The 26,281-nt window shown below is 38.6% G+C and overlaps 4 protein-coding genes across 6 annotated transcripts; 3 read left to right on the top strand and 1 right to left on the bottom strand.

Moving 5' to 3' along the window:
- Positions 1–298: 298 nt before the first annotated feature.
- Positions 299–730, top strand: atoh7 (atonal bHLH transcription factor 7). The gene has a single exon (XM_026354266.1). The coding sequence runs from the start codon at positions 299–301 to the stop codon at positions 728–730; it is 432 nt and encodes a 143-aa protein (XP_026210051.1).
- A 2,331-nt stretch (positions 731–3,061) lies between these two features.
- Positions 3,062–8,779, top strand: pkd2l1 (polycystic kidney disease 2-like 1). The gene is made up of 15 exons (XM_026355999.1): positions 3,062–3,347; positions 3,545–3,658; positions 4,491–4,618; positions 4,727–4,980; positions 5,086–5,310; positions 5,407–5,635; positions 5,806–5,976; positions 6,075–6,256; positions 6,351–6,471; positions 6,560–6,658; positions 6,742–6,863; positions 6,943–7,060; positions 8,004–8,137; positions 8,227–8,338; positions 8,641–8,779. Exons 1-15 carry the CDS (start codon positions 3,062–3,064, stop codon positions 8,758–8,760), a joined length of 2,415 nt encoding a protein of 804 aa, XP_026211784.1. The 3' UTR covers positions 8,761–8,779.
- A 514-nt stretch (positions 8,780–9,293) lies between these two features.
- On the bottom strand, positions 9,294–18,091 carry tial1 (TIA1 cytotoxic granule-associated RNA binding protein-like 1). Of its 3 annotated transcripts, XM_026355591.1 has the most exons (12): positions 17,907–18,089; positions 17,347–17,443; positions 17,015–17,113; positions 16,852–16,906; positions 16,669–16,756; positions 14,891–14,966; positions 14,498–14,606; positions 13,767–13,862; positions 13,576–13,660; positions 13,227–13,350; positions 12,399–12,541; positions 9,294–12,135 (listed from the first exon to the last, which is right to left on the bottom strand). In XM_026355591.1, the coding sequence occupies exons 1-12, from the start codon at positions 17,933–17,935 to the stop codon at positions 12,012–12,014; spliced, it is 1,125 nt and encodes a 374-aa protein (XP_026211376.1). In that variant the 5' UTR covers positions 17,936–18,089; the 3' UTR covers positions 9,294–12,011. The 3 variants fall into 3 exon arrangements, with proteins under 3 accessions (XP_026211376.1, XP_026211377.1, XP_026211378.1); XM_026355592.1 differs by lacking the exons at positions 16,669–16,756; positions 16,852–16,906; positions 17,015–17,113; positions 17,347–17,443; positions 17,907–18,089 and adding exons at positions 15,455–15,522; positions 15,736–15,750; XM_026355593.1 differs by lacking the exons at positions 9,294–12,135; positions 12,399–12,541; positions 13,227–13,350; positions 13,576–13,660; positions 13,767–13,862 and having other exon boundaries at positions 14,859–14,966; positions 17,907–18,091.
- Positions 18,092–19,450: 1,359 nt separating this feature from the next.
- On the top strand, positions 19,451–25,205 carry bag3 (BCL2 associated athanogene 3). Its single transcript, XM_026356644.1, has 4 exons — positions 19,451–20,393; positions 22,213–22,548; positions 22,684–23,034; positions 23,158–25,205. The coding sequence occupies exons 1-4, from the start codon at positions 20,196–20,198 to the stop codon at positions 23,935–23,937; spliced, it is 1,665 nt and encodes a 554-aa protein (XP_026212429.1). The 5' UTR covers positions 19,451–20,195; the 3' UTR covers positions 23,938–25,205.
- The last annotated feature ends 1,076 nt before the right edge of the window (positions 25,206–26,281 follow it).

Here is a 26,281-nt window from a genome sequence, read left to right as displayed (position 1 = left end):
CTATGAGCAATATTGAGGATGGGGGGGAGAGGGCAGGGACTCCACCTGCTGCCACCTGTTCATCCACTCCATCGTATAAAAGCTGCTCCTTCATTGTCTCCAGAATCACAGACACCTTGGACTCCTCAGACTGTCCACTATCAGGAGTTAGACATTTCTGACAGCCAATGCAAAGCTTGGGCTGTAACATAGAGGAAACCTCAGAGGAACGCTGAAGCTGAAACTAGAAACATCGTACAATCTCTTGTGTCTTTCTGATCTGAGGACAATAACCCGTTTGATTCTTCACCTAAAAATCATGAAGTCCCGTCGACCCAGCTTCACCGACTCAGGATCAGAGTCCTCAGAACTGGACTCGAAGAGCCCAGAGAAGTACGAGACTGCCACAAGGCGACGAATGGCTGCCAATGCCAGAGAGAGGAAGAGGATGCAGGGTTTGAACACAGCCTTTGATCGGTTACGAAAAGTGGTTCCACAGTGGGGTCAGGACAAAAAACTGTCCAAGTATGAAACTCTGCAGATGGCTCTGAGCTACATCATGGCCCTCAACCGGATCCTGACAGACGCCAAGAGGCATAACACTTCTCACAGGCAGTGGCTGGAACTGCAGTTTGACTGTATGCAGCCTGAAAACTACCCTTGCCTCATGAGGTACGACTCCGCCAGTGGACAGGAATACATCCACTCAGCGTTCTCCTATCAGTTTGACGGACATCAGGTCCACACATAACCTGCTGACGTTAGTAGCTCATCAGTCATGTTGTTGGATGTGAGTGACAATGTGAATATTTTCCTCCAATCTAGGAGATAGTAAATACATATGTATTGCATTATTTTCTTTTTCTATTTATATCGTCTTTGTATGACAATCAAAAAGACTTCTATTTCATTTTGAAGCTTTTGAAGTTATTTTTGCAGCAATGTTGAGCAGTTTTTTGTTCAAATCATAGTAGCATCATTATAATGATCATTAGATTGTACTGAAGATACAGGCAGTGGTGTATTTTGATCATGTGTTGTAATATGGCCCCAAAATGTTGTGCAATTTTCAGTGAATCCTGAGAAAACCATTGTGGTTTCAGTTACATAATTAAAATCAATATCTACTTTTGTAAAAACATGTTTGTAGTGCTGAAGATTTGTTATTTTTCACACGCAGACCTCTACTTTGTTGAATTATAGTTTTTGATCAAATAATAAATATTATTTTATATTAACAATTGTCTCTTTGTTTTTGGTCAAACATGGAACCCTATATGTTTATTTATATTTCATCTTATCTACAATTTCTAATTGCATTACAATGACATAAAGTACAGTGTGTAATTTGTTTATATTAAAACATTTTTATACTGATTTTCTTTTCATCCAGGAAACTGATTTACAAATTACTTAATTCAATCTTACTTTAGTAAGTTTAGTAGATACAATACAATTCAAAATAATATTTTACCTTGTAATTTTCTCATTTCAAACATCCATCATCTTATTAAAATGGCCTGGTATTTAAATTCTCATTATCGCACTCGTCTCCTTGGGTGGCAGTAAAACATGGGTTATCTCAGAGAACAAGTCATTTACAGCACATTCTCTGTGGTCAGTTCTCGGTCACACTGTAGGAGCGATGGCAGGTCATGTCCATGCACTACCTCACTCTGCACCCTGGGGAATAAATCACCCTTTTGTACAGAGCTCCTGTTTTCTGAGATAAGACACAGTTGCGTCAAAGGGAGAGCCAGTGGCTTTTTTTGAGGGGATAAGTTCTACTCTCAAATTTAAAATTTCTCACACGTAGACAACACCTTTTTTTTGTTTTAAAGTGTTAAAATCTCTTCTGCTACAGCATCTAAATGTAAGTAGAGATCCTGTAAACCAGGATGCCATATGATCTGTGACTGTTTATTGTTGGAGCAACATAGCCACAGATTTAAATGGCAGCCACTGAAAAGTGATCGTTACAGTTTGAATGGTGGCACAAGCCACAGCAGATTAAGGAAGCCTGTGAGCCAGATCCTGCCACGGCTTCAGCGAGGGAGTAGAAATTAAACTCTATTGTGTGTTAATGGCTGTGCGTAATCGCTCTGTTCAGAGCCGGTGAAGCATGAACGCCCATAGCTGGACCCAAACTCTGCATTAAGTACAATACATGTACAGCAGCGCAACATGCTATGAGGTGTCCAACTGCTCTTACATTTTTCATTACAAGCTGGCAGCTGATTGGGGTGGAACTGTTGGGAATGTTTTTATATCATCTTATATACTACATAATAGTTAAAATAAACATGAATAAAGGTTTAGATTTCATTCATTGGTATACCTGCTTATGTAAAATGAAACACGTGATGGGTGCTGCAGGTGGCGTGATGGAAGAAACACTAACACAGCTGGTCATCATGATTCATATGCCATGTTGAAAATTTGCACACCTATTATTAAACACTTACTGACAGTTGGAGATCTAAAATGAATAGATGGCAGATTAAAATGTGTGAGACCATCAGTGACACGGCAATTATGCTCTTCATTAATTCAGTCACAAGTGGTGAACCGTTAGTGTCAGAATATAATTGGCATGCAATTTAATGATTTCCTCAATGGGAGTGTGTTATTGGATGAGTTGTTAATCAATAGGGACAACAATGTTCTCAGCATGGAAGTAATTGAGAGTGTAAAGCAAATTAAATGTCTATTCACAGCTGAATTATTGATGTTCTTTTTGCAGCAAATTAATAAATGGGTATGCTGTGTCGTAGGAATACTCACTGCAGAAACTTAGCAAAGCTTGTTTTTATCCTTTCAGCTGTCTATTGGAAAAGTAAATATAATATAGACACAAACCATAAACAACAAGACATACTGCTATTGTTACGTCAGTGTGTTTTAACTGGGTCTCAATCTCAAGAATACAAAAGCTCCAAGACCAGCAGCTCCTCCCTCAACAAAGCTTGTGTCATCCTCTCTTTATAGCCATCCCTCCAGCGGGTGTTCAAAAGCCTCCTGCGCTGCTCTGCTTTACTTTTCTTTCCGACCAAAAAACCAGTGGTCCACGGAGAAGCACACTATGAAGAGCCTGAACAACCGGGCCGACAGCCACCTGACCGGGCAGGTAGAGTGCGAGTTGGACAGCATGGGCAATGGGTCCTGGGTGAACCAGGGCTACTGTGGCTCACCTCCGCCACCTCCTCGAGCTGTAAGCACCATCTACAACCCCCAGCCCCTTTACAAGGGCTCCACAGAGAGTATGTACAAACTGGACACCCCTGGCCCATTCCACTATCCATCAGAGGGACCACAAGCGACTGAGAAAAGCCAGGTGAAGAAACGAGGCTGCTGCTCTTTTATCAAAGGTAGGAACAAATTCAGCTGGGTTTATCAATATTAAAACCAACATTAAACAAACCACTAGTTTCAAGAGTATGGATCCCACCTAACCTATCCTAACCTAAAACATCCTCTTCTTAACTTAAAACCTCTGTGAACCATCTTGGCGTCAGGTCTTTACAGACAATTGCACACATAAGTCTGACACTGATGTTTCCTCTAGGGTTTTGGGGCACAACATTGACCGAAAACACCTCAGACAACAGAGAACTGTTTGTGAAAACCACGATAAGGGAGTTAGTGGTCTATCTGGTGTTTCTGGTTGACATGTGTCTCTGTAAGTATCTAACTATTCCATTCAAAGTTTTTGTATTATTTCTATGTGCCCCAGCTTAAGCAGTATTTGAAAATAATTATTCACAATTACAGTCTGGAAAGGTTTTCTGATCCTTAGTTAATCTTACCCTTTCTAAATACTTTCTTGGATTTTTTTTTTTTTCTATAATGAAAGTTGTTGACAAGGATGAAAATTATTTCCAAACACCAAATTTATATTTTTCACACATTCATCATCTGTAATTCAAATGTTTCTCTGCGTTTTGGTTAAATATATAACTGTGTATTTTCAGTAAAGTTAATTATTTAGCTTGGTGTCCTTGAATCCATGCACCACATGTCAACTTTTTGTTTTTAGCTCTACATGTCACTTTGACAGCACTCAACATTTGACAGGATGTTACTGTACAGGACACTCTGGACTGTTGATTTATCATGAAAAGCCCTCCACTGTTTAAATGCATGTTACAAAGGCCCTTCCCATCCCTCTGCTTGAAAGCCATTGTCCAGCTGAGAACCAGGAGTGAAAGGGACATGGGCACTGCTCTCTTGCTTTTTGGTGATAAGAGCATTAGACCTACCCTATTGTTGCTTTGTCTGGGTTAGATTTACATTGTTTGACAGGCTATTTGCGTCAGACTGGCATGCTTTCTCTTCAAACAAATTATGGATCTATTTGGCCTCAGTGACATAAAGACAGACAAACAAAGAAATCTTCAATGGGGCATTTCATGTCTGCTTCTGAGCTGCAAAACTGAGCAACATTTAGAGCTTTGCCTGAACAAATTCAGATAGGAATGAATGATTAATAATATGATTACACTATCTTTCAGTAACATACGGTATGACCAGCTCAAGCACCTACTATTACACTAACGCCATGACGAACCTGTTTGTGAATACAGCCAGCGCAAGTGGGGTTAGTTTTCAGTCTATTGGCACCATGGCAGACTTCTGGACTGTGAGTTTTCCTTTATATTTACTACGTCACCACTCACTACAAAGTAAACATATAAAAATGTTTTTGTGTGCTTTTCAAACTACATCCACCCTCTCTTTACATGAACAGTTTGCCCAGGGACCATTACTGGATGGGCTCTACTGGAATACATGGTACAATAATCAGTCCATGAATAATGGTGACCAGTCCTTCATCTACTATGAGAACATGCTGCTGGGAGTCCCCAGAATCAGGCAGATCAAGATCAAGAACAACTCCTGCAGTATCCCCAAGGATTTCCAAGATGAAATCATGGGATGTTACGATGTTTACAATGAGAAGAAGGAGGACGACCTCAGTTTCGGTCTCATCAATGGCACTGCGTAAGCCATTTCCTGTTTCTGTAACAGAGACACTGTTGCAGACAATAAATGAAGCACAACTGTATGTTTTCTTAAGCTATTTTGTACTATTTTGTATCTCTGCAGCTGGACCTACCACACAGAGAAGGCAATGAATGGTTCCACTTACTGGGGCTTGCTGGCCACCTACAGTGGAGCAGGATACTATCAAGACCTGAGTCGAACCAAAGACGAGAGTGCTGCCATACTGGCAGAACTTATGGACAACCTTTGGCTAGACCGAGGAACAAGAGCCGTCTTCATCGACTTCTCCGCTTACAATGCAAACATCAACATGTTCTGTGTTATCACGTAAAAAGAACATTTGATTATAGCAGCATTAGCAGTCAGTACTGATTGGCTGGTAACCTTCCATTGGTTGACCAAAGTTTTATTAACTGCTTTCAGGTTGGTAGCTGAATTCCCAGCGACTGGTGGAGCGATCTCTTCCTACCAAATCAGAACAGTCAAACTGATACGCTATGTCACCCGTTGGGATTTCTTTGTCCTTGGATGTGAGATGTTTTTTTGTTTATTCATCCTTTACTATATTGTGGAGGAGATTCTCGAGCTTCGAATACACAAGTTCACCTACTTCAAAAGCATCTGGAATATACTGGATATTGTCATCATAATGGTAAGAAAATGCTATTTCTTCTTCTTCTTCTTCTTTCGGCTTTTCCCATCAGGGGTCGCCACAGCGAATCATCCTTTTCCACCTAAATCTATAAGAAAATGCTATTTCTATTTAAACAAATGTCCTTTTACCTAAATTAGCCAGGTCTCTAAAATAATTCTCCTTCCCAGCTTGCCATTGTTGCCATCATTTTCAATATATTCCGAACCGTCAAAGTGGACAACTTGCTTGGCAATCTGCTGCACGACCCTGGCATCTATGCTGATTTTGAATTTCTGGCTTTCTGGCAAACACAGTACAACAACATGAATGCAGTGAACTTGTTCTTTGCATGGATCAAGGTAAAATACTGACATATATCATTCCAATATGTTACTTAGAAAATCACTGTAGATCTATAGCCATCCCAAATAATATGTGTTTTCTTCTCCTTTTCAAGATTTTCAAGTACATCAGTTTTAATAAGACCATGACTCAGCTGTCCTCCACACTGGGTCGATGTGCTAAAGACATTTTGGGATTTGCCATCATGTTCTTCATTGTCTTCTTTGCCTATGCTCAACTTGGATATTTGCTCTTTGGAACCGTGGTTCAATCCTTCAGCACATTCACAACGTGCATGTAAGAGGTGTTGGAAACAGCACTCAGCAGGAAGGATTTAAATGGGATGACTGATCCTCAACCAATGAGTTCTTCTACTTTTTTCTCCCTGCAGTTCCACACAATTCAGGATTATCCTTGGAGACTTTAATTATGATGCCATTGATAGTGCTAACAGAGTTCTTGGGCCAATCTACTTTGTTACCTATGTGTTCTTTGTTTTCTTTGTTCTGCTGGTAAGTAATTTTTCTATTTAAAATGCTTCATTTTAATAGAATAAACTTCAGAAATTTTATGTCATCCCTTTTTATATCTGCTCTTCAGAACATGTTTCTTGCCATCATAAATGACACATACTCTGAAGTTAAGGAGGAGCTCGCATCCCAAAAGGACGATCTGCAGATTACTGACATCATTAAACAGGTAAATGAAATCACCATTCATTTAAAAAAAACATGGGGATACAGTTTTAGAAAAGTTACAAACATAATGTTTTTGTGATTTAGAGCTATATGAAGACATTTATGAAACTGAAACTTAAAAAGGAGAAAATATCAGATGTGCAGAAGGCTCTTCAGTCTGGATCTGGAGAAATTGAATTCAGGGACTTCAGAGAAACTCTGAAAGGGTAAGTATTAAATTAAAATGAAGAGCAAATGCTGACTCTAGTATTAAAGGTAACCCTCACTATTCTGACAATCTCATAGGATGGGCCATGCTGATGAGGAAATTTCTGCAGCCTTCTCCCAGTTTGACTGTGACAAGAACCAAATTCTAGACAAAGATGAACAGGAGAGGATGATACGAGAGCTAGAGGAGAAGAGGGTTTGTAGAGTTTGATACAGTGATAAATAAAGGAATAAACGTGGAATAATATTTTTACATACTGTGGCGCTTGAAACCCTTCAGATTTTTCTCTATCCCTGCTTTAATATGGCTTCACGTGACCCAACTTTCTTGCCCAAAATCTCGTTTTGAAGCCCTAAAACTAGGTTATGTTAAAAAAAAAAAAAAAAACATTAATTTTTCAATTCAGTTAGTGGTGTGATCCCCTCAGCAATAACTTCACCAAAACCTTTTTGGTGGTGCACATAGGCATGGAGAGACTTTAGACCATTCTTCCTGACTGATTAGCTTCACCTCAGGGATGTTCAGTGGCTTCCTTGCATAAACTGCCTGCTTAAGTCCTTCCACAACATTTCTAGAGGATTAAGGTCAGGACTTTAACTCCTAAACATTAAATTTCTTCTGGAGAATTTGTTTGTACAACTTCCTCCCAAAGTTTCACCTTTCTATTCTCCGTTCTTCTGATTGTGGACCCTGGTGCCCTTATAACATTCCAAACTAATACACACCTTACTAAGGGTACTAATGGTGTCCGTTAGTACACACTGGTGAAGTACAAACTCTTTAGTAATTATTTTGTAACCCTTTTAGTTGGGTGAGCGTCAACAACTCCTGTGTTGGCAAGCTCAGACTTTGGTAGTGAACATCCAGGTCTCTCTTCTTTAAATAAGGCATGGCCTCCCAGATTAAATAAAGATTAGATTTGAGTTTTTCATAATAAATGAATTTTTTCAGTTCTAGGACTTGGGTGAAAATTAGTTTACGTTTTAGGCAAAGTGTAATCAGAAACAGACAAAAGTTCACAAACCCTCAAACGCCACTGTATTATGTGTGTTTAAAAAGAAACAGAAATCAATCTTTGTACAAATAAATGCAAACAAAGCCACATTTTCATGATGGCTTTTCTCTGTTGTTTTGTCAGAATGCTCTCAGTGCTGAAATCAATGATCTAGGAATGAATTATGGAAAAGAATTACTGGAGAAGCCTCCTGTAATTTCTACTGAGCAGAACAACCACTCTTGTCAAACCACTGTGGATTGGGAACAGTTCCAAAGGTGGAAGACGTTTTTACATTTAACTTATAAAACACAATGGAAAAATGGATTTGAACCAAAACTGATTTACCTTTCTCTCACTACAAAAGCCTGACCAGGCAGGTTGTCCATCTTGAAAGCTCTGTGGCAGGCATCGCATCCAAGATTGAGCTGATCATGGAGAAACTGGGATCACAAAAGAAAGCTAAATGGAATGAAACGGTAGGGAAACCCAATATTGATGTGAGTATGGAAATAGGTCAAAAGTTTATTTAAAAATCACTGTATGCGTCCAATGCTTCATATTTTGATGGAGGACTAAACAGCTAGGAAGCTCTACCTTGCAGATTTTAGGGATTATCAGCTCATTGGAGGACATTAAAAGTATAAAGTATACTAAAGCTTTCTATCTGTTATATTGTTGATAAAGCTGTAGAACAATATGGGGTAAATAGAAAACTTTTTCTTATTCCTGTAAAATATACTCTACTCAAAATATTTAATACTTAATTATCCATATCCAGTGTGATGAAACTGCCTCAGATGGGAGTGTCCTGGTTTGTGTGGACAGAGTGACGAAGGCTGAGAGGTCATCCACCAGACCAGCACTTCACATGGATTCTACATTTGACTGTCGTATGTGATAAACCTCTGAGAAACAGGAAGGCAACAGGTCACTCAAACAAAAATGAATGCTTCTCAACTTCCCATGTTCTAAGTAAAGGTTCTTCAAGGTGTACAGTTCAACAAGAAACGGACAGAATGCTTAACCACTTTTAATAGCCTATAATACTACCAAAATAAGTTTGTACTATAGAAATACATTATCAGTTTCTTTGCTTATGAGGAGACTGTACTAGTGCTTATTTAATAAACTGGAAAAAAATAATTATGTACCTATGGAAAACTATTATACATCGTAGATGAGACATGTAGCTATATACATCTATATGCATAGTATATAATGTGCATTAGTGTAATATAAATTAATTTCAACAGTAGGTTTACAAAATAGTTTTGCAAAATTATGCTATTTTAGTCAGCGTTAATGTCACTTATTACTCTTCGGTTTGTTTATGTCATTTAATGTTTATGAATGTTCCAGTTTTGTTAGTTGCTCAAAATGTCCCGACCTCATCTGTCTTTTAGTGAGAGATGTCTACAAAATAATTCATCGTCATTTACATCGCTTTATTAAGACAATTTTCCATTAAAAACATAACAACTAGGATGTTTTATCCCAGTCAACTGGATGTTGTCATCACTCAGGTTTCATACTTTCCAGTTTAACTGCAAACATAAAGGGTAAAAGATTTTTGAGCAAATGTATCAGAACACATTGTTTTCTAGTGTATTTAATATTTAGTTGCTACAAATGTCAGAAACTCATTGTAATTAATTATGCATATTACTGTGTCTGATGGAATTACTGAAAAGACATCATGTTACAGTGAATTTTTGCATTGCTGTCTAAATGTCTGTATACATTTTAGCATCTAATAAATGTACTGAATGACCAAGTTCAAATGTCCTCTTATATGAAGTGACAAGTTTTTCCATTAAATGAAAAATTCATTTAATTCTTTATTATTAAACATCACCTCTGTTGTTCAATTTGTGTTACTGTCATAACAGCCAATTGCCATTACATTCAACATTTTAAGCAACAAATATATTACATTTCATGAGCGTGCAGTTGAAACTGAAACATCTGCTTCCTCTTACATCCTGAAATTGGCACACAAACTTAAAACTGGAAAAATTATTACTGGAAAAGAATTTAGATACTGCAATATAGCCTCTGTAAATAACATAAGGTTTGAGATTACCAACAAATCAATTAAGGCCTGTTCATAAATTATATTGCTGAAATTTAATTATGGTATTTCAGTTCACAACACTCTACCTGCAGTATATACATTATCTCTTATGTTTCACAAAGGTTCCTGATCAAGGTTTATATTTACACTTTCGGTTTTGACTCTGTTCTGTTACTTTAATAGCCCCCAGCAGGTTATAAACAAACAAAAACATTATCCAGGAAAAGGAGAATTAACTTACAAGGAGTGCTGATACACTGTACAGAATGGTATATATGCAAATAAAATCCAAAATGGCAGGATATCTTTGAGAAATCCTTGTTGCTATCTGCAAGTGATTTTTAAAAATAGATTATCTGGGATATATGAAAATCTTCTGTAAATACTAAGAACAACAGAAGAGCAGACCAGATGGCCTTCTTAGCCTTCAGTGTGCTATGAGTGTTCTTAGCATTTATAGATGGTTTTATTTTACAAAACATAAAATAAGACCATCCCAATCAACAGTAAGCCTAAAACACTAGTTGGTCTTTACAAAAGAGAGTGAATAAAAAAACAAACCAACATTTTGAATGGCATGAAACATGATGGATACATTTAGGGGCTAGGTTTTGTGCTAAATTAAATCTCTTCACAAAAACTCCCAAAGCTATTAGAATTTAATCAGTATAAATAAACTGAAGTCAACAAGAGGAAGAAAAAAATATTTAAGATTCAATATTCCTCCAGGAAACCAGCCCCAGAATCAGTACAGAGTCAGTTATTTTTACAAAGTTTGGGGGTTAAGTGACTTTCCTAACAATATTTTCTTTATAGTTTTTTTCTTTGAAACACAGGATTAAGAATTAGTCCAATCTGGGCTGCATCAAAGTGTAAACTATAATCCATCAAAAAGTCTGCAAACATCATGCATGTCAGTTAAATCAAAACATCAAAAATCTAATATGTTTGTTTCCAAAGCTGTCTAGATGAAATTTTCTTTGTACACAAGAGGTATTCACCCTCATGCTGAAATCTCCACAGTTGTTTATCCAAATTGTTTTTAACATATACTGGAAAGGTTCATTACTCTTCCTGGGCTTCTATTCACAAAGCATTTTTCATCACTATATCAAATTGGGACTGCATTTTTAGCTGTGAGGTGAAACTAAGCCCAGACCAGCAAGTTGGTTTATTTCTGTGGCTCAGTGCATTTTACAGCACATGTTGATGGTGACCTATCATATTCAGTAGATCTGTACAACACGGTCATTAATGTATGGCATTTAAAAACTGACCTATGTTACAAGAATTAATTCAATCACTGTATGAAGCCCCAAAGTATGACAAGTAAAGCAACATTTTGATAAGCCTGAAACAAGCAATTTCCTCAGAAGGATTATAAAACATTGGCAAACAGAGAAGATATTGCTATAGTTTGATCATTCAAAATTAATGTTACAAAGTTTCCAAGGGTTTTAATCCTTGTCATCTTTCAGTGAGCTGCTGGAGTAAACTGATGGCTTGTAGTAAGTGTGCTTTTAGCTTTACAAAATAACTCGCCGTTATTATACATTTTGATTTTTGCTTGTATACTGAATGTCGGGGGACACACTGACCTTTTGATGTTTGGCTCTCTGGTCAACTTACTGGATGTGTTAATGAGAGGAAATGAATCTGATAGATACATTTCCACAACCATGCTAATGCTGCAAATCCTCTTGTCACATTCTGGCCAAGGTCTTTATAGGGCCAAACATTCAGTAGGTTGGTATGTCCTCCAACATCTACTTAACAGACACAGACAGTTGGTTTGGCTTTACTTCAGAAGCCCTACAGCACTTTTCCATAACAGAAGTATGAATTATTGTAAAATTAACTCTTAAAAAGTTAAAGTGAAATGAACACTGTCGTTTAAAAGAGAACTGTTAAACTGGTTGTTTCGGAGTAACTATTGGCTACAAAGGCTTTGTGAATATCGCCCTGCCCTTCTTTTTTTTTTCCTTAATCACAGCAGCTGTCTAGATGAATGAGTGCTGTGTTGTCTAAAAGGGCTGCCAAAATCCCCTTGGTATAACATTTAGATAAGGGCCACCTCACTGTGTTTGATAGCCAGCCATGCTGTAGTTGCCTAGGTTGGACATGACTGGACCAGGTGTGGCTGCAGCCTGGGCTGATGGAGATCCAAAGCTTCCCACCCACGCTGGTGACTGGGACTGCCTGTAAAGATACCAAAAATACCTGAATAATGCGACTGTGTTGACTGCGCACAAAGAAACAGTGGCTGTGTTGTCCAAAAAGCTGGAAGAAAAAGATTTTCAGCTTTATCTTAGTTGTGGTGTTCTTGAGATAGTAAAGTTAGCATCCATCAAAATTCAGAGACCTTTAGTGACAGATGCGAGCCTACTGCCATTAAACAGTGTTGCTCAAGGAAAGGTTTATTATGTGTTAACTGAATATATATAGTGCAACGTGAAACTCACTCTACGCCAAATCCTTGCTGGTTCCACGTCTGGCCATACATGCTGTAGGAGGGAACTTGCCAGCCATTGGCCACATACTGCCCATACTGCTGCTGTGGATTCCCATAGACCTGGTTCCACTGTCCCCACTGACTGTATTCAACCTAAGTGGCACCAGCAGAGAGAAAAAAGTCCCACTAGACGATACCTCTATGTTCAATCAGGAACAAATAATATTACAAATACTGCAACAAAAGGTCTTACAGAGATCTTACATTTTAAAAGAGAAAATGTTTTATGTACCCTCGAATGGTATATTTTAGTATTTTGTTCATTTCAGTCTGCAAATATATCTTGTGATTTGTAATACGTTTCAATTTACATTCATTAGTTTTAGCACATGTGGAAGTGTCCTTGGGAAGGTACTGAACCCCAAGTTGCCCCTGCCCCTGGAGATTCAGGTCAGCTGCATCAGTGTGTGTGTGTGTGTGTGTGTGTGTGTGTGTGTGTGTGTGTGTGTGTGTGTGTGTGAGAGAGTGTGAGAGAGAGAGAGAGAATGGGTGAATGAGAAGCAGTGTAAAAGCGTTTTGAGTGCCAGTTAGTAAGAAAAGAGCTATATCAGTGCAGACCTTTTTAATAGCAATTGTAACATTAATCCAAGAGTGCTGTCTTAGATTACAAGTTAAAACATTGACTACTATTGTCATGGGCAGTCATTGACTGCAATATCCCCTGTTCTGGTCTGACTGGAAATCGTGCGAGTCATGCATATCTTCCCATCTCTCTCTTATTTCTGTCATCTTAAGTAAAATAATAAAAATACCCATAACTTAAAATTGGACACCCTACCTGCTGTGGGTTTTTTGCCATATCGGGAGATTCTTTTCCCCAGAAGCACTTCACTATGTGCCCTTCAATAGCAGTACCATTTACTGAAACAATGGCATGGGCAGCACTGTCATGGGAGGAAAACCTTAAAAGTAAGAGCAGATGTTTACCAAACAAATTTATCAAGCAGAATTGAGGCAATTCACAAGTTAGCTAGGTAATTCCTCATAATAGCACTGAGATAAAACAGACATACATATCAAAAAAGAGCACTGAAAACAAGTCATGTATTAACTGGCTTGTCACTAAGTCATGCAAAGTGTTTGGTTGACATCTAGGGGCCAAATGCTGCAATGAGCAGAGGCATTACCGGATGAAAGAGTATCCTTTCTCTGGGAAAACTCGGATCTCCATTATTTGACCAAAAGGTGAGAACGTCTGATGCATTAGATGTTCTACAAGAAGCAAACAGAAATTGTTAATGTGGCAAAGGCTATTTGTTGAAAAAGCGTATGATGGCTAATTAGACAACAATGACACCTTTTGAAAGATGACACTTGCCTGATAGTCCTGATTGGATGCCTCCACAGTAGACAGTACAGTTCTGTGGACTGGACTGAGTCACTACATCATCAAACCTCAGATGCTTTGAGCCATCTGAAATTGAAACAAACATTTGAAAATCAATGTTCCAACCTCTATACAGAAATCAAACTTAAATCATCAAATCTGGTGTGTTAAGGTGTGGTCTGTAAAGTGAGTGTTCTAAATGTATTTGGCTGTTCTAACAGACAAATTAACAGTGGTTGTTTTCGCTAATACCCATGTATTGTACCCATGCATGTACCCACGTATTTATGACAATTATCACTCAAATTGTTTATTTATATAAATATCTCCTACAAATACTGACAAAATACTGCCACAGTACTTATACGTAAGTATCTCATTGTGTCGTCCTGCCATCCATCCCAATTTGAGCACTGAATTTTATTCAAGGCATTGTTTGATTAGACCTATAATTTGTCCAGAACTATGCCAACAAATGCAATGTCTTCACATGATGTTGCTTAGATTAGCAAATACCAATAATAAATGTGTTCCTCTAAATGTGTTACATTTTTTTTACTTTAGATTCATACCCAGTGAAGATCACAAAAAGAATAATTAAACTAATCTGTGCAAAGAATCTAATGAGAGCAATGTCAGTCACAGTAATGGGCTGTCACCCCATGTGAAAAAATCTGTGTAAGTATTCAGTGGGTGTGCAGGGTAAGCTCCCAGAAACTTACTATCCTGAGCACTCTTTGGAGCTGGTGGTTTTCGTGTTGCCCAGTTGGTCCTGATTTGGCGTCCTCCAAGCCACTGTCCTCCCATGTTAACGATGGCATTCTCTGCATCCTACAAATCCAAATAAAAAGAAAGTTATAATTCGGAAATTTGATAAATCTGTCAAGCTTATTAGTGACCATAATCAGTTTATAAAATGAATGTTTTTACTGTAAGTAGTATTCAAAATTGTGGTGGTAAACAAGAAGCTATGTAATGTTAGATGAATCAAGTTGTTATGACTATGGTTATAACTATGATTAATTCTATTTTAACAACTATAAATGCTTTAAAGTAGAATAATAAACAGAAAATAGAAATAACCTTCAGTCTGTGTTCTTGCACTGGAGCCTTACCAGTTTGTTGTAGAAGGACACAAATCCATACCCCTTTGATTTGCCTGTCGTCATGTCCTTCACAACACGAGCATCCCTAGAGGGAAACGTTAGAACAATTTCAATGGATTTTTCAGTTTAAACGTTCAAACTAAAAGGAACCACGCAAAACACACTGAAATCTGAAACCACTTTCTGAATACTCTGTCCTACATTAAGGTATATTAGCTACATGACCTTGTACTGAGCACTGACTTGTAATATAACGTCAAAGCAACACTTAAAAACCAGAAAGAAAAAAAAACAAAAAAATAAAATATATATTAAAGAAAAACAAAAAATATTATAAATACATGCAGCTTACAGAAGTGTTTTAAATAATTTTAGATGTATTATGGGATCTTTGACACTAGAGCACCACTTTTTGTTCAACCTTCTCAACAGTAGACTACTGATTTTAAATTCACAAAGGAACAGATTATATGGATTACCATGCAATTCTTAAAATCTGCTGTTGGTGCTCTTGCTACAAATAGAAATATATAGAAATAAAATCAAAAGAGAAAAAGGAATTAAAAGGCATACATGGCCTGTTAACAGATTTCTTTATTTTTCCTGGTCAATTCTTTACCACCAATATGGAGTATGGGGAGCTGCAAATTTTGAGAAATTGACATTTTCAGAAATTTTGGATGAGGACCAGTACACTACAAACAACACTATTGCAAAACAAGATTAGACATTTTTTACATAGAGGAACACACTGAGTATTTGGATTTGCTAATTTAAACTAGATTATGTTAATACAATAGCATCTACAAATAAAGACATATGGAAAGAATGGAATAAATAGAGAAAAAAACTACATCTGAGTCTCCAGAGTGCACAGTTCCTTGCTGTTAGCCTTCAAGCTCCTTTCCAATCCTATGAGCATTTCTGTAAAATAACCAAAGTGCTATTACTTCACTGAGACGCACAACTAAAAGCTGTTCAGGTTCATACACACAGCCTACATTTTGCTGAGATACTGTACAGTAAACTTACCACACCTCCAAAAAAAAAAACAAAAAAAAAGAAAAAAAGAAAAACACACACACGCACAAAAACATAAGCTAAAACCTGATGCTTATGTCATAAAAACAGATACACAATGCACAAACCAAAAGCAAATAACTACAATAAAGTACTTTTTTAAAATTCAATTATTTTGTTGCCATTTGGTAAGACTGAAAGAAATACATATATTGGTTCCATTCTTTCTGTTTCCACATGACGCTTAAAGTGTTTTTCGCCATCATCAACTATGTTTACATGCTTGGATGCACATAATACATTTGTGAAGCTCTTCTCCTGAACACCAAGTGTCTCTGTTAACATCTGAGATGCAAGAAAGTCCCCTGGCTAGACTAGCTCGCTACTTGAACTAGAGAGGTGGCAGTTTTTGGTCAGCCTCTTAATCCCTGTATTATTTAGCCAATATTTTTTTTATTATAAAACAAGAAATCCCCAGGGATTAAATGTAGCTTGTAAACTATGAAGGAGGAATACAAGCCTTCGGACGAACCAGTGTTTGAAGTCACCAAAATCAACCTTACACAACATGTGTGGAATTTTCACATTTTTAATTTAAAGTTAAAGTCAGTACCCATGTGGCATGCATGTAAACATGGTCACAGATGGTTGTTTCAGGAATAAATTCACAGAAGATTATTATTATTGACAAATGTATCATTATGCTTGCATTGCAGCACTAAAACCATACTAGGGAGAAAATTTGTTTTTTTAAAGTGAAAACTTACGAGATTTTCCCAAAAGGTGCAAATGCAGCCTTGACATCCTCAGTGGTAATCTCAGGGCTCAAATCTCCCACAAAAACATGGAAGTGATCTAGAATGACACAAAAGACAAACATCAAGACAAAACATTTACTAGTCTCTGTTAAACTCTGATTTCAACAGATTAGAAAACTAACAGGCACTTACTGGATGTGTCTTTCTTCTGGCTACTTGGAGTGGTAGCCCAATTTACTTTAACCTCCTGAAAACAGACAGTTTAGAAAATATTAAAAGCCATGACAGGGAACTAGACAGACAAGACATTTACTATAGAAGAAACAAGAATTTTAGAGTGGTCAAGTTGTCCTACCTTTCCCAATATCTTCCTCCCATTCATGGCTGCGAGGGCTGCGGCAGCATCTCTGTGTTCAAAGAACTCCACAAAGCAATATGGGTCATTGCTTGTATGCTACAAAGGATACGGAGACCCACAGTTAAAAGGGCTGTATAAACAAGTGTCTATTTCCATTGTATTGATGTTTCTCAACTGTGATTTATACTCTGTGAGAGTCCACAATCAAAATTATTATTAAAGATAATTTAGTTTGTATGTTTAAGTGAAAAGTGCACATGGTCAGTCTCTGGGTAGGTATAAGTACAGACACACAAGGACATTACAAACATAACATCTTGGCTGCTTACCTCTGTGATCATTTTACAACTTTTGCAAGACCCGATTTGAGTGAAGAGTTGCAGAATCAAAATTTCTGTTACATCCCTGGAGAGGTTCCCAACATACCTGGACGAGAAAAGAGGTTATTTTTTGTGAAAACTGTTACATTTTCTCCAAGAAAAGATAAAGTCGTACAAATAGCGACACGAGCTAGTGCTCAAACGACATATATCGGGTACTGAGTTGCTTAGATGCTAAGTTATTAATGTGACGGTATTTACATTAGCTAAACTGAATTGACGCTACAAGCTGGCCCCACGTAACAGCTAACTTTAGACAGTTGCTGCGGTTGACACTTAACATAAGAATTACACAAGTATATGCAATACAGATATTGATATTTATCTAACATTATGTTAACAAACCCGACGTTGGTAAAATGTTAAATGTTTTACGCGATATGTTATCAAGTACTATTGACCAGATTTGTGGAGGCAGTAGGTAGCTAAGTTAAGTTAGCCACCGGTTTCAAACGTTAGCGAAGCTAATGACAGCGAACATCACTTTTAAGACACATAAAATTACTTACAGGGTTCTGGGGTGGCTTTCGTCGTCCATGGTCGGTACCGACAGTCACCAGGGCAGAAAACGTTAGTTACTAGTTAGTCCGCTAACATTAACCGACTCCGGGGTACCCTGCCGACTAGCGTTACTTCACCTAGCTAACTAGCTTAGGGCTCAGAAGCTAGCCTTAGCTAACCGGGCGCCAGGGCAGACGTCACGCTGGGTCCAGAGAGCGCGTGTGCGTGCGCGCGAAGAGAACATAACACCGGCGTGATGGGGTGAGGCGACAACAACATGTTTACACTTTTAGTTGTGCAAATTCGAAACTTTTAATAATCGCTGTTTTTCTCCGGGTTAACAACTACCAAAGAGGATAGCAAACACAGTCAGAAACAGTTTTTTTTTAAATCACATTTGGCAAACTATTAAAGGATCGTGCACGGGAGACCTTTATTTTGAAGTGAATGCAAGAGTAGGCTTGTTTTGATCACCGGTGACGACGAGGTCACAGTGGCTACAACCCCGGGACCTTTCTGGAAGCTGAGCTCGGAGTGAGCGCATACTGTAACACATTCATGATTTGACTACCAAATTCTGGTTTACAGCAGTGTGAAAGTAACTGTATTAAAGTGTACATAACGCTGATCAACAGCAATGAGACAACAGGTCACATTTAAAAAACTGTTCATAAACAAACACATGGTTCATATATACAAACAAATAGATAGATAAATTGTATCATATCATTATATCATGTTAATTCTTTATAAATATGGTTATAAAATATATGGCGAATGTTACCTCTGTCCACTGTCAAATACCAACTTAAAAAATTCAGATCTTCAATAAAGAAGAAGAGTAAGAAATAAAGCATATATAGGTATGACATTTGATATGATACAAAATGCAGAAGAATCATAAAAATGATTAGGTTATGTACTAAAAGAAAACAAAAGATTGCTGTGACACCTGCTGGAGTATGTGAGGAAGCGTAAATATGTCTGCCACAGTGTGTTTTTAGATATTTACACCGGGGGGCTCCAAAGACAGGAATTCTCATAGTTTTTATCAGGTGCTTTTATTTTGAAGTCCTTTTATTAAAGGACCAACATGCGTGATTTTCCTGTGTTAATAATAAATCATCTGGAACATTTCCATGAAAATATATAGATTTTTTGAAAAGTATTAGTGTTTTAAATTTGAATTGAATAATACTGAGATTCTTTGATCTTGGTTGTGTGGTTAATAGATATATATTTAGTGTTAGTGGTTGCTGTTCTTGCAAAAGACAGAGATGTCCCTTAATTGGCATGCATATCCCTAAAAGATGTCATGAAATATTCTGGAAATAAAGTCATCACTGAATAAAGAGACATGTGATGATGTCAGTGTTGTCACCTGATTAATGAGTCCAGTGACTTGAGGTTTTAATTACTGTAGCACACACAACTAAACAACAGACAACGAAGGACTTACTGGAACCTTTCTCCCTAGTTTCCTCCCTAAAATTAGATAAGTGTATATCAGTAAACAAACACTGAAACGTAACAGATGGATTGCTAAAAACTTTTTATTGTGGTTGATCTTCTGACTATTTACAGGTTAATAACAATAATAATAATGATAAATACAGAAATCAGTTATATTGAAATGCAGTGTCCAAACTGAAAATCCATGGTAGTCTCAGTCAGGTTCCTGCTAAGTGAGGATTCATGTGATATTACTAGTATTCCCCTTTGTAGTATGAGATTGAACTGGCGTAGTCCTGTGATTAAGGAAGATCTGTCATTAGAGGTGTCACTGTGCCCACACTGTATCACACCACCAGTTACATAAATGTGGACCAAATTATAGCAAAGCCAGACTGAGTTTCCTTGGACAAGATTTATCACGTGGGAGTCTGAGTACATCTATTTGGGGAATCTTTTATGATGAAAAATCTTGGGATTCCCTTGTTTAATAGACTGACAATTGTTGTTCAAGTTGGGTTTCAGTGTGCAGCACAGGGTGCAAACTGCGGGTTAACATTTCCCAGTCCGAGAGGAGAGAGGAGAGACTATCACTGAGTCCACAGCTGCAGCAGACGTCCTCTTTATGGGACTCCCTGGGGGGGTGGGGGGTGAAAAGCAGAGCAGAGGTTTAGTTTGTGTTTATGCTGGGCAGGGGGGGTCTGCAGCATAACAAGTTTGAGGAGCCGTGCCACCGTATCCAGCGCTGTCCGCCCCCAACATTAACCCTGCTATTTCGAGAAACTTCCAGCCCACTTTTCCACGTCACTTGAAGGAATCTTTAAAGCGTCCGTCGCCCGTATAAAATGTCTCAGTACTCGACCGCCAGCAACGTGAGCGGCATGAAGACGCACTCACCGATCATGACAATGGCAAACAATGACAACGAGCCTCTGCCCCTCGGATGGGAAGTCAAAATTGACCCTCACACTGGATGGCCCTTCTTTGTGGATCACAACAACCGCACGACCACCTGGAATGACCCGAGACACGACACGAAAAAGGTAAAAGAGCGGCGGCGTAAAGTTGGTTCGTCGCCGTCTGCGGCGGACGGAGGTGCAACTCTTCAGCGGCGGGTTTTGTGTCGAGCTGCGTCGGTTTTTCCTGTCGGTTTTGGGGTCGGTGCGCTGTTAAAGCAGCAGAAGCGCCGTGCTACATCACTGTTATATTAATCTTGTTGACTATAGGCCTTGTTTGGCACCGCCGCCTCCCCCTCACAGACAGCTCATAAGCCCATTATAACGGGTGATCAACTCCGTTATGTTCCCGTGTCATGATCTAACACCATTAATACTCGATGAGTCACCCTGCAGCAAGGCTACCTATGATGAGCGTCCACTATTTTAATAGCTAACGTGTCTTTCATGGCAGGAAACACCGCGACGTCCGGCTCATATTAAACTTTTTCCCTTACATGGATCGAGGCAGGTCCGGTTCACTTCGGCCTGCGGAGCGTGCTGAGCGGTAGAAGCGCTGCTCGTCATTTAATACATGTTGTGAAAACACCGAGGTCTGCAGAGAAAACCCGTGGGCTGAAGTGAGCTCCACGGGCTGCCAGCTGGTCATCTTTCGTCTCAGGGAGAGAGACACTGTTGTCCAAAGTTAGTGTCCCGAAGAATCTGCGAGAAAGACACAGCTGTCAGGGGATAAAATTGGTGCAGTAGCGCTGGCAGTGCGCACTGTCCCGTACAGAAATGGCAGAGGGCAAAAGGTCGTTCATAGCTATTTCATAACTTTTGTGTGAGAAGAAATTTGCCACTGGCTTACATATAAACGCAGTTTCTACTCTGTAAGCTCCTGGATTTGTTTAAGTGCTGGAGACCACTTCTTATATACAGTATATCATTAACTGAGTGCTGCGCTATCAGTAGACCTGTTGCTTGGTGGAGTTTGTTTAATGTTAATGTTTAATCAAACTCCTTAATTGGAAATGTAGAACTTGATTCCTCATTGTGTCAAATCCATAGGTATGTTGATGGTGCAGCTGTTGTACTTATGATATATTTACACACTTTTATTTTCAGGAAACATTAAGCCCTAATAAGAACTAACTTGTTCTGTAATTACTTAATATTGATAATTATTATTCCCTGATTATTAATGTTCTCTTTCATAACACTAAACCAGAATAGGTGTGGTCAAAGTTGAGTGACTTATCAAGAAATTCACCTATTCATTATAATGCATGAAAATGTGGATGCAAAAATAATTCAAATGTTAGCTCTTTCTCCCTCATAGGAGCTGTCAAACTGCACAACTTAAAAGAGCTCTCATTCTCTCTCTTTGTTCAACATAGTGACAATTAGCTAATAACATGTTAGTTTAAAGGAGGTGCCGAACTATTGTATGTAAGTCTGGAAATTAAGCCAGTAGACATCAGTCTGATTGGGACAAATATCAAACACAAACAAAGCAGCTGGTCTGGCTGCACCAAATGTGCTAAAGTCGTTGTTAATCAGATGTTATTTTTCATTTGTCAAATCCTCAGAGAGGTAATACTTTTGGCATCTCCCAGTGAGAATGTCACCTTTTAACCTTAGAAAGATCTTTACTGTCTGCTCTCAGTCCTTTTTCGTATTTATTATGTAACTGTATATATTGTAACATCTGTGGTACTGTATGTTTTTACGCAGTCACGGTCAGCTGCACATATTCAGGAATAAATGCTGAATCTTGTATTTTAGCAGTAATATAATTTATTTTCCTCAATGATAACTATCTTTTGTGGATTTTCCAATGTAAATAAATATTCAATAGTCAAATGTATAATTAGTTGTGATATTGCCTTTTAAATATATCTCTGTATTACTGACTGTGTTTCAGGTCAGAGAAGTGTCAGCAAATGGACCTAACATACCACCAGAACCAAGCCCTCAGGAAACACAGAAGACCTATTGGAGGGAAATGAAGCACCCCATCCTACGTCCAGGTTATGTCCCTATCCCAGTATTTCACGAGGGTGCAGATCTCAGACAGCAGCAGCATCCATGTTATTCGTACATCCAGCCATCCACTGCACAGACTATTCGGACAGACGGGCGGACACCTTCCCCGACGCCAGGGCTCCACTGCAGGCCAAGATCACCTTTACATGGACCTTCAGACAGCTGCCCCACTGAGCCAGTAAAGGTCAGCTCACCTGTTTCACCAACAGCAGAGGTAAGACATGAGTAGTTAAAAAAAGAAAGGTGTCTGTGTATGCCACTAAATATTGTATAATCTGTATGGCGAGTCTCCAGATTGGAAACAAATGCCCAGTTAATGTTTTTTCTTCTTTCGTCTTCTATTGTCAAGGTCTTTACTGCACCACATCACCAACCCTCACGGCCCAGCAGCACTGGTCTTCAAGCAGGTTACATCCCCATCCCCGTCATACATGAGGGTGGAGGAGGCCAAACCCAAGCACAGCCTCAGTTAAATCCCTCCGTATACTCTCAGCGTGTCCCCTACCCAGAGCACCAGCAGCCCTTCCACCGCCTTCAGACAGACGAATGGCCTGGCTACTCTGCAGCAATGCAGCCTACCAGAGAAAGGGCTTCTCCAATACTGTTGCCACAGCATCGCGATGCTGCTTCTGTTCACCTCCCACCTCATATTAAAAGCCAGTCACCTATTATAACACAGGTGCTGGGAGAAAGACCACAGGTAATTTTATTGTGTGTGTTGTCTCCTAGCATTTTCTTGATGTCCCCAAGTGTTTGATTTTTATGTCAGCATGTGTTGACTTAGATAATGACAGATCCTGATTATTTGTTTTCATTTTCTAAGGCTCAGCAACATGTCCTCACAAGAGACCTGCCGCAGAAAATGGAGCAGGAACAACAATGCATGCAGCAGAAACCTGAGAACACACAGCTCCCCCAGCCATTGCACACAGAAGCTGATGTCCCAAAGCCTCAACAGCCTCAACATTTCCAACAGCCTCCACCACAGCCACCTCAGCAGTTCCAGCAGCCACAGCAGTTCCAGCAGGCACCACCTCAGGCATCTCCACAGCCTCAGCAGCCGGAACAGTTTATGCAACCGCAGCAACAGTTCCAGCCGCCCCAGAAACCAGAGCAACCACAACAACATACATCTGATATCACAGTTCAAATACCTCCAAAATCAGAAAGCCAGGACATGACTGCTATTTCTCCAGAGGTCCCACCTGCTAAGGTAGAGGCTGAACAAGCTCCTCAGTGCCCAATCCATCCAGGCTTGACTAAAGTACAGCAGATTGTCGAACGGGTGGCTAAACTGGAGCAGGAGGTGAAATGTTTTGATGGCAAGAAGTATGATAAGAAATACTTGTTACTGGAGGAACTCCTGACCAAAGAGCTCTTAGCACTGGACTCAGTCGACCCAGAGGGTCGTGCAGATGTACGGCAAGCAAGACGGGACGGAGTCCGTCGTGTTCAGACCATACTGGAAGAACTGGAACAACTAGACGAGCAGCCAGCCAAGGCTGCTAGCGACACCGCTATGGAAGGAGACAACTTGACACAAAAAGGAGAGCCCAGCATGATCACCAAGGAGAATGTTGAGATGGCAAAGGAAATATCATAATGATCGCACCATTTGCAATCAAGGGGAGAGAAGGATAAGCTGCTGTATATTTGATAGTGAACAAGTCTGCTCCGGCTAACTCTCTTCCTCCACTGTCTACATTATTTGTGGAATTTGCATGCGTTGATTAACCGTTTTGCTATTTCCTGCCATTCAGCACATAATTGATGATAGCTCAGTGCAATCATGTTTTTCAAGCCAATGTTGTTGCCTTCTATGTTGTGCCAATGTCTTCATATTGAGACAGCTGTAATGATGGAGGTGTTGACAACAATTTCTAGTCAAATTAAAGTTTGAATAAGAGGCCTTTATCAATAAACGGAAGAAAACTAGAAGTATTTTCTTAAGAAATGTTATATGTAGTTGCCTTTTGTCTTGATCAAATATTGTATAGAGCTTTTCTTAAGCTAGCACATCAGTCAGTACACAAGTGCAAACACTGGGGCTTTAATGCAGAACTCTGTCAACAGAAAAGCATTTTCCCCTTTATTGCCACATGGCCATGTTGGAGCTGCTTTGTCACACAACATAAATATGTTTATTATATGCTGCTTTGTTGGTGCATTACTGATTTTGCCGTCCTTGCACTTTGCCATCCATGAAATGTTTCATGATGAGTGATCAGCAGCACTTCATTTGAAATATATCAGTTGTTAAGTTTTGATTGATGTGTTTGAGTGTTTCTATGTGCATTGGTTTACTTGTTCTGTTCAAAACAATATCAATATCAGTATTTATATCATTATATAGTATTTTGGTACATTTATGAATGTTTAATGACTAACAGAGGTGAGATGGTGTACCTTACTTGAGATAAGAGACAATCAGCACTCAGTGCTACATCAGAATGTTAGAATATTATTGTATAACTACCAAAGCCACAATCTGTAATAACACTAACATGAAAATGGTATAAAAGCCTTAAGATACCAACTGTGAGATGATGTTTATTTGTTTCACAAAAAGATGAAGAGCAAGAAGACACAAATCTGTCATTTTAAAAGGTTCAAAATTACTTTTATTATTAGCTAAATTGTGGAGTAGTTTGTCACTATCATTTGATGATCATAAGCCATCTGCAAGGTAGGGCCACAGTCGAACACACCTTTTAAACTTGTGGATTGTGGCTTAGTGATAATTGTGATACGTGAGTAGCAGGCTGATGTATTGTTGAAAACAAGTCAATCACGTTGGTATGGTTGAAAATAAAATGTATTTGACATGGATTGTGAGTCATGTTTGGGTTTCCACAAATTTTATAAAAAGTATCAGACAGATTTTTGTTTGTTTGTTTTTTGTCTCTTGGTAGTTTTATGTTTTCTGCTTATTCTCAGAAAATCCGAAATTATTTGTACGTTTACTATATAGGACTGTGACTAATAATTCAGGTCTTTATTAATCTTATTATTATTTTATCAAAATAATGATATAATATAGTGACAGAAAGTCCCACAGAAATGTAACAAAACCATATGTCTTGTCATAAACTCTCTGACAGGCCTGATAAAGAATCCTACTCCTGTAGATATTTACCTTACAGTCACATTGGACAAAGAAGAAGCAAACCTCTGAGTTTAGAAACTGGATCTAGGATGTATTTAGTATTTTTACTTAAATGATCTGTCAAAAAAGCCTTTAAAATTAATTTTCATCAATTGAATTTTATCAATGACTGATTGTTTCAACCCATTTTTAGCATTTAATGCAAAACACAGATTATCATTGGGTGCATATACTAAATGCTGAGGGGGTACAAAGTTTACTATCAGCTAAAGTATTTAATATTTCAGTAATAAATTTGTGCTTCGGCTTAGGCTGCAGTTTCTAACCCACCTTTCAAAATTCTCAAGTCTGGGTTAAGTTTTCATTGGTAAAATGTAAAATGAAGAGTTATGTCTGTCTCTGCTCCATGTCAGGGCCCCACTGAGTCATAGCTGAGAATATTGTAGTCACCTCATTACTTATGTGGGTGGGACATGCAAAATGTGGTGTTTCTAAAAAATATATAGAGAGAAACTACCCCAACATTTGTTTGATGGTTATTTCATACATACCTCCCTACTTTTTAAAAAATCCAGCCCAGTGGTTCAACTTGCATCTACCTTTCACTGGAATATAAGTAAAGAGAAATAATAATAGTAATAATACGGTTAATTAGGGCCAAACGTCCTGTATTATTGGTGTAAATAAACTCTTTAAACTCACAGCAGCTGTGGAAGTAAGTAACATATGGTTTCTTCGACATCACACTCACAGGTTTAATATATTTATAATATAATCCCTCCTCTGATCATGTCGTAACTACTCACTAACATCGGGGTGTTATGTACCTGTTCGCCGGTGA

This window comes from Anabas testudineus, chromosome 15 (assembly GCF_900324465.2).
Source record: "Anabas testudineus chromosome 15, fAnaTes1.2, whole genome shotgun sequence".
In the NCBI taxonomy this organism is placed as follows: Eukaryota; Metazoa; Chordata; class Actinopteri; order Anabantiformes; family Anabantidae; genus Anabas; species Anabas testudineus.
The sequence above is the reverse complement of the archived record's forward strand: the minus strand, read 5'-3'. Positions and strand labels throughout refer to the sequence as shown.

Coding starts and splice junctions, on each gene's coding strand:
- atoh7 (XM_026354266.1), top strand. CDS start 299: ATGAAGTCCCGTCGACCCAGCTTCACCGACTCAGGATCAGAGTCCTCA.
- pkd2l1 (XM_026355999.1), top strand. CDS start 3,062: ATGAAGAGCCTGAACAACCGGGCCGACAGCCACCTGACCGGGCAGGTA. Junction 3,659..4,490: donor TCTGGTTGACATGTGTCTCT/GTAAGTATCTAA, acceptor ACTATCTTTCAG/TAACATACGGTATGACCAGC. Junction 4,619..4,726: donor CCATGGCAGACTTCTGGACT/GTGAGTTTTCCT, acceptor TTACATGAACAG/TTTGCCCAGGGACCATTACT.
- tial1 (XM_026355591.1), bottom strand. CDS start 17,935: ATGGACGACGAAAGCCACCCCAGAACCCT. Junction 17,114..17,346: donor GTTGTAAAATGATCACAGAG/GTAAGCAGCCAA, acceptor TATCCTTTGTAG/CATACAAGCAATGACCCATA. Junction 13,863..14,497: donor TCCAAAGAGTGCTCAGGATA/GTAAGTTTCTGG, acceptor TTTCAATTTCAG/ATGGCTCAAAGCATCTGAGG.
- bag3 (XM_026356644.1), top strand. CDS start 20,196: ATGTCTCAGTACTCGACCGCCAGCAACGTGAGCGGCATGAAGACGCAC. Junction 20,394..22,212: donor CGAGACACGACACGAAAAAG/GTAAAAGAGCGG, acceptor ACTGTGTTTCAG/GTCAGAGAAGTGTCAGCAAA. Junction 23,035..23,157: donor TGCTGGGAGAAAGACCACAG/GTAATTTTATTG, acceptor TCATTTTCTAAG/GCTCAGCAACATGTCCTCAC.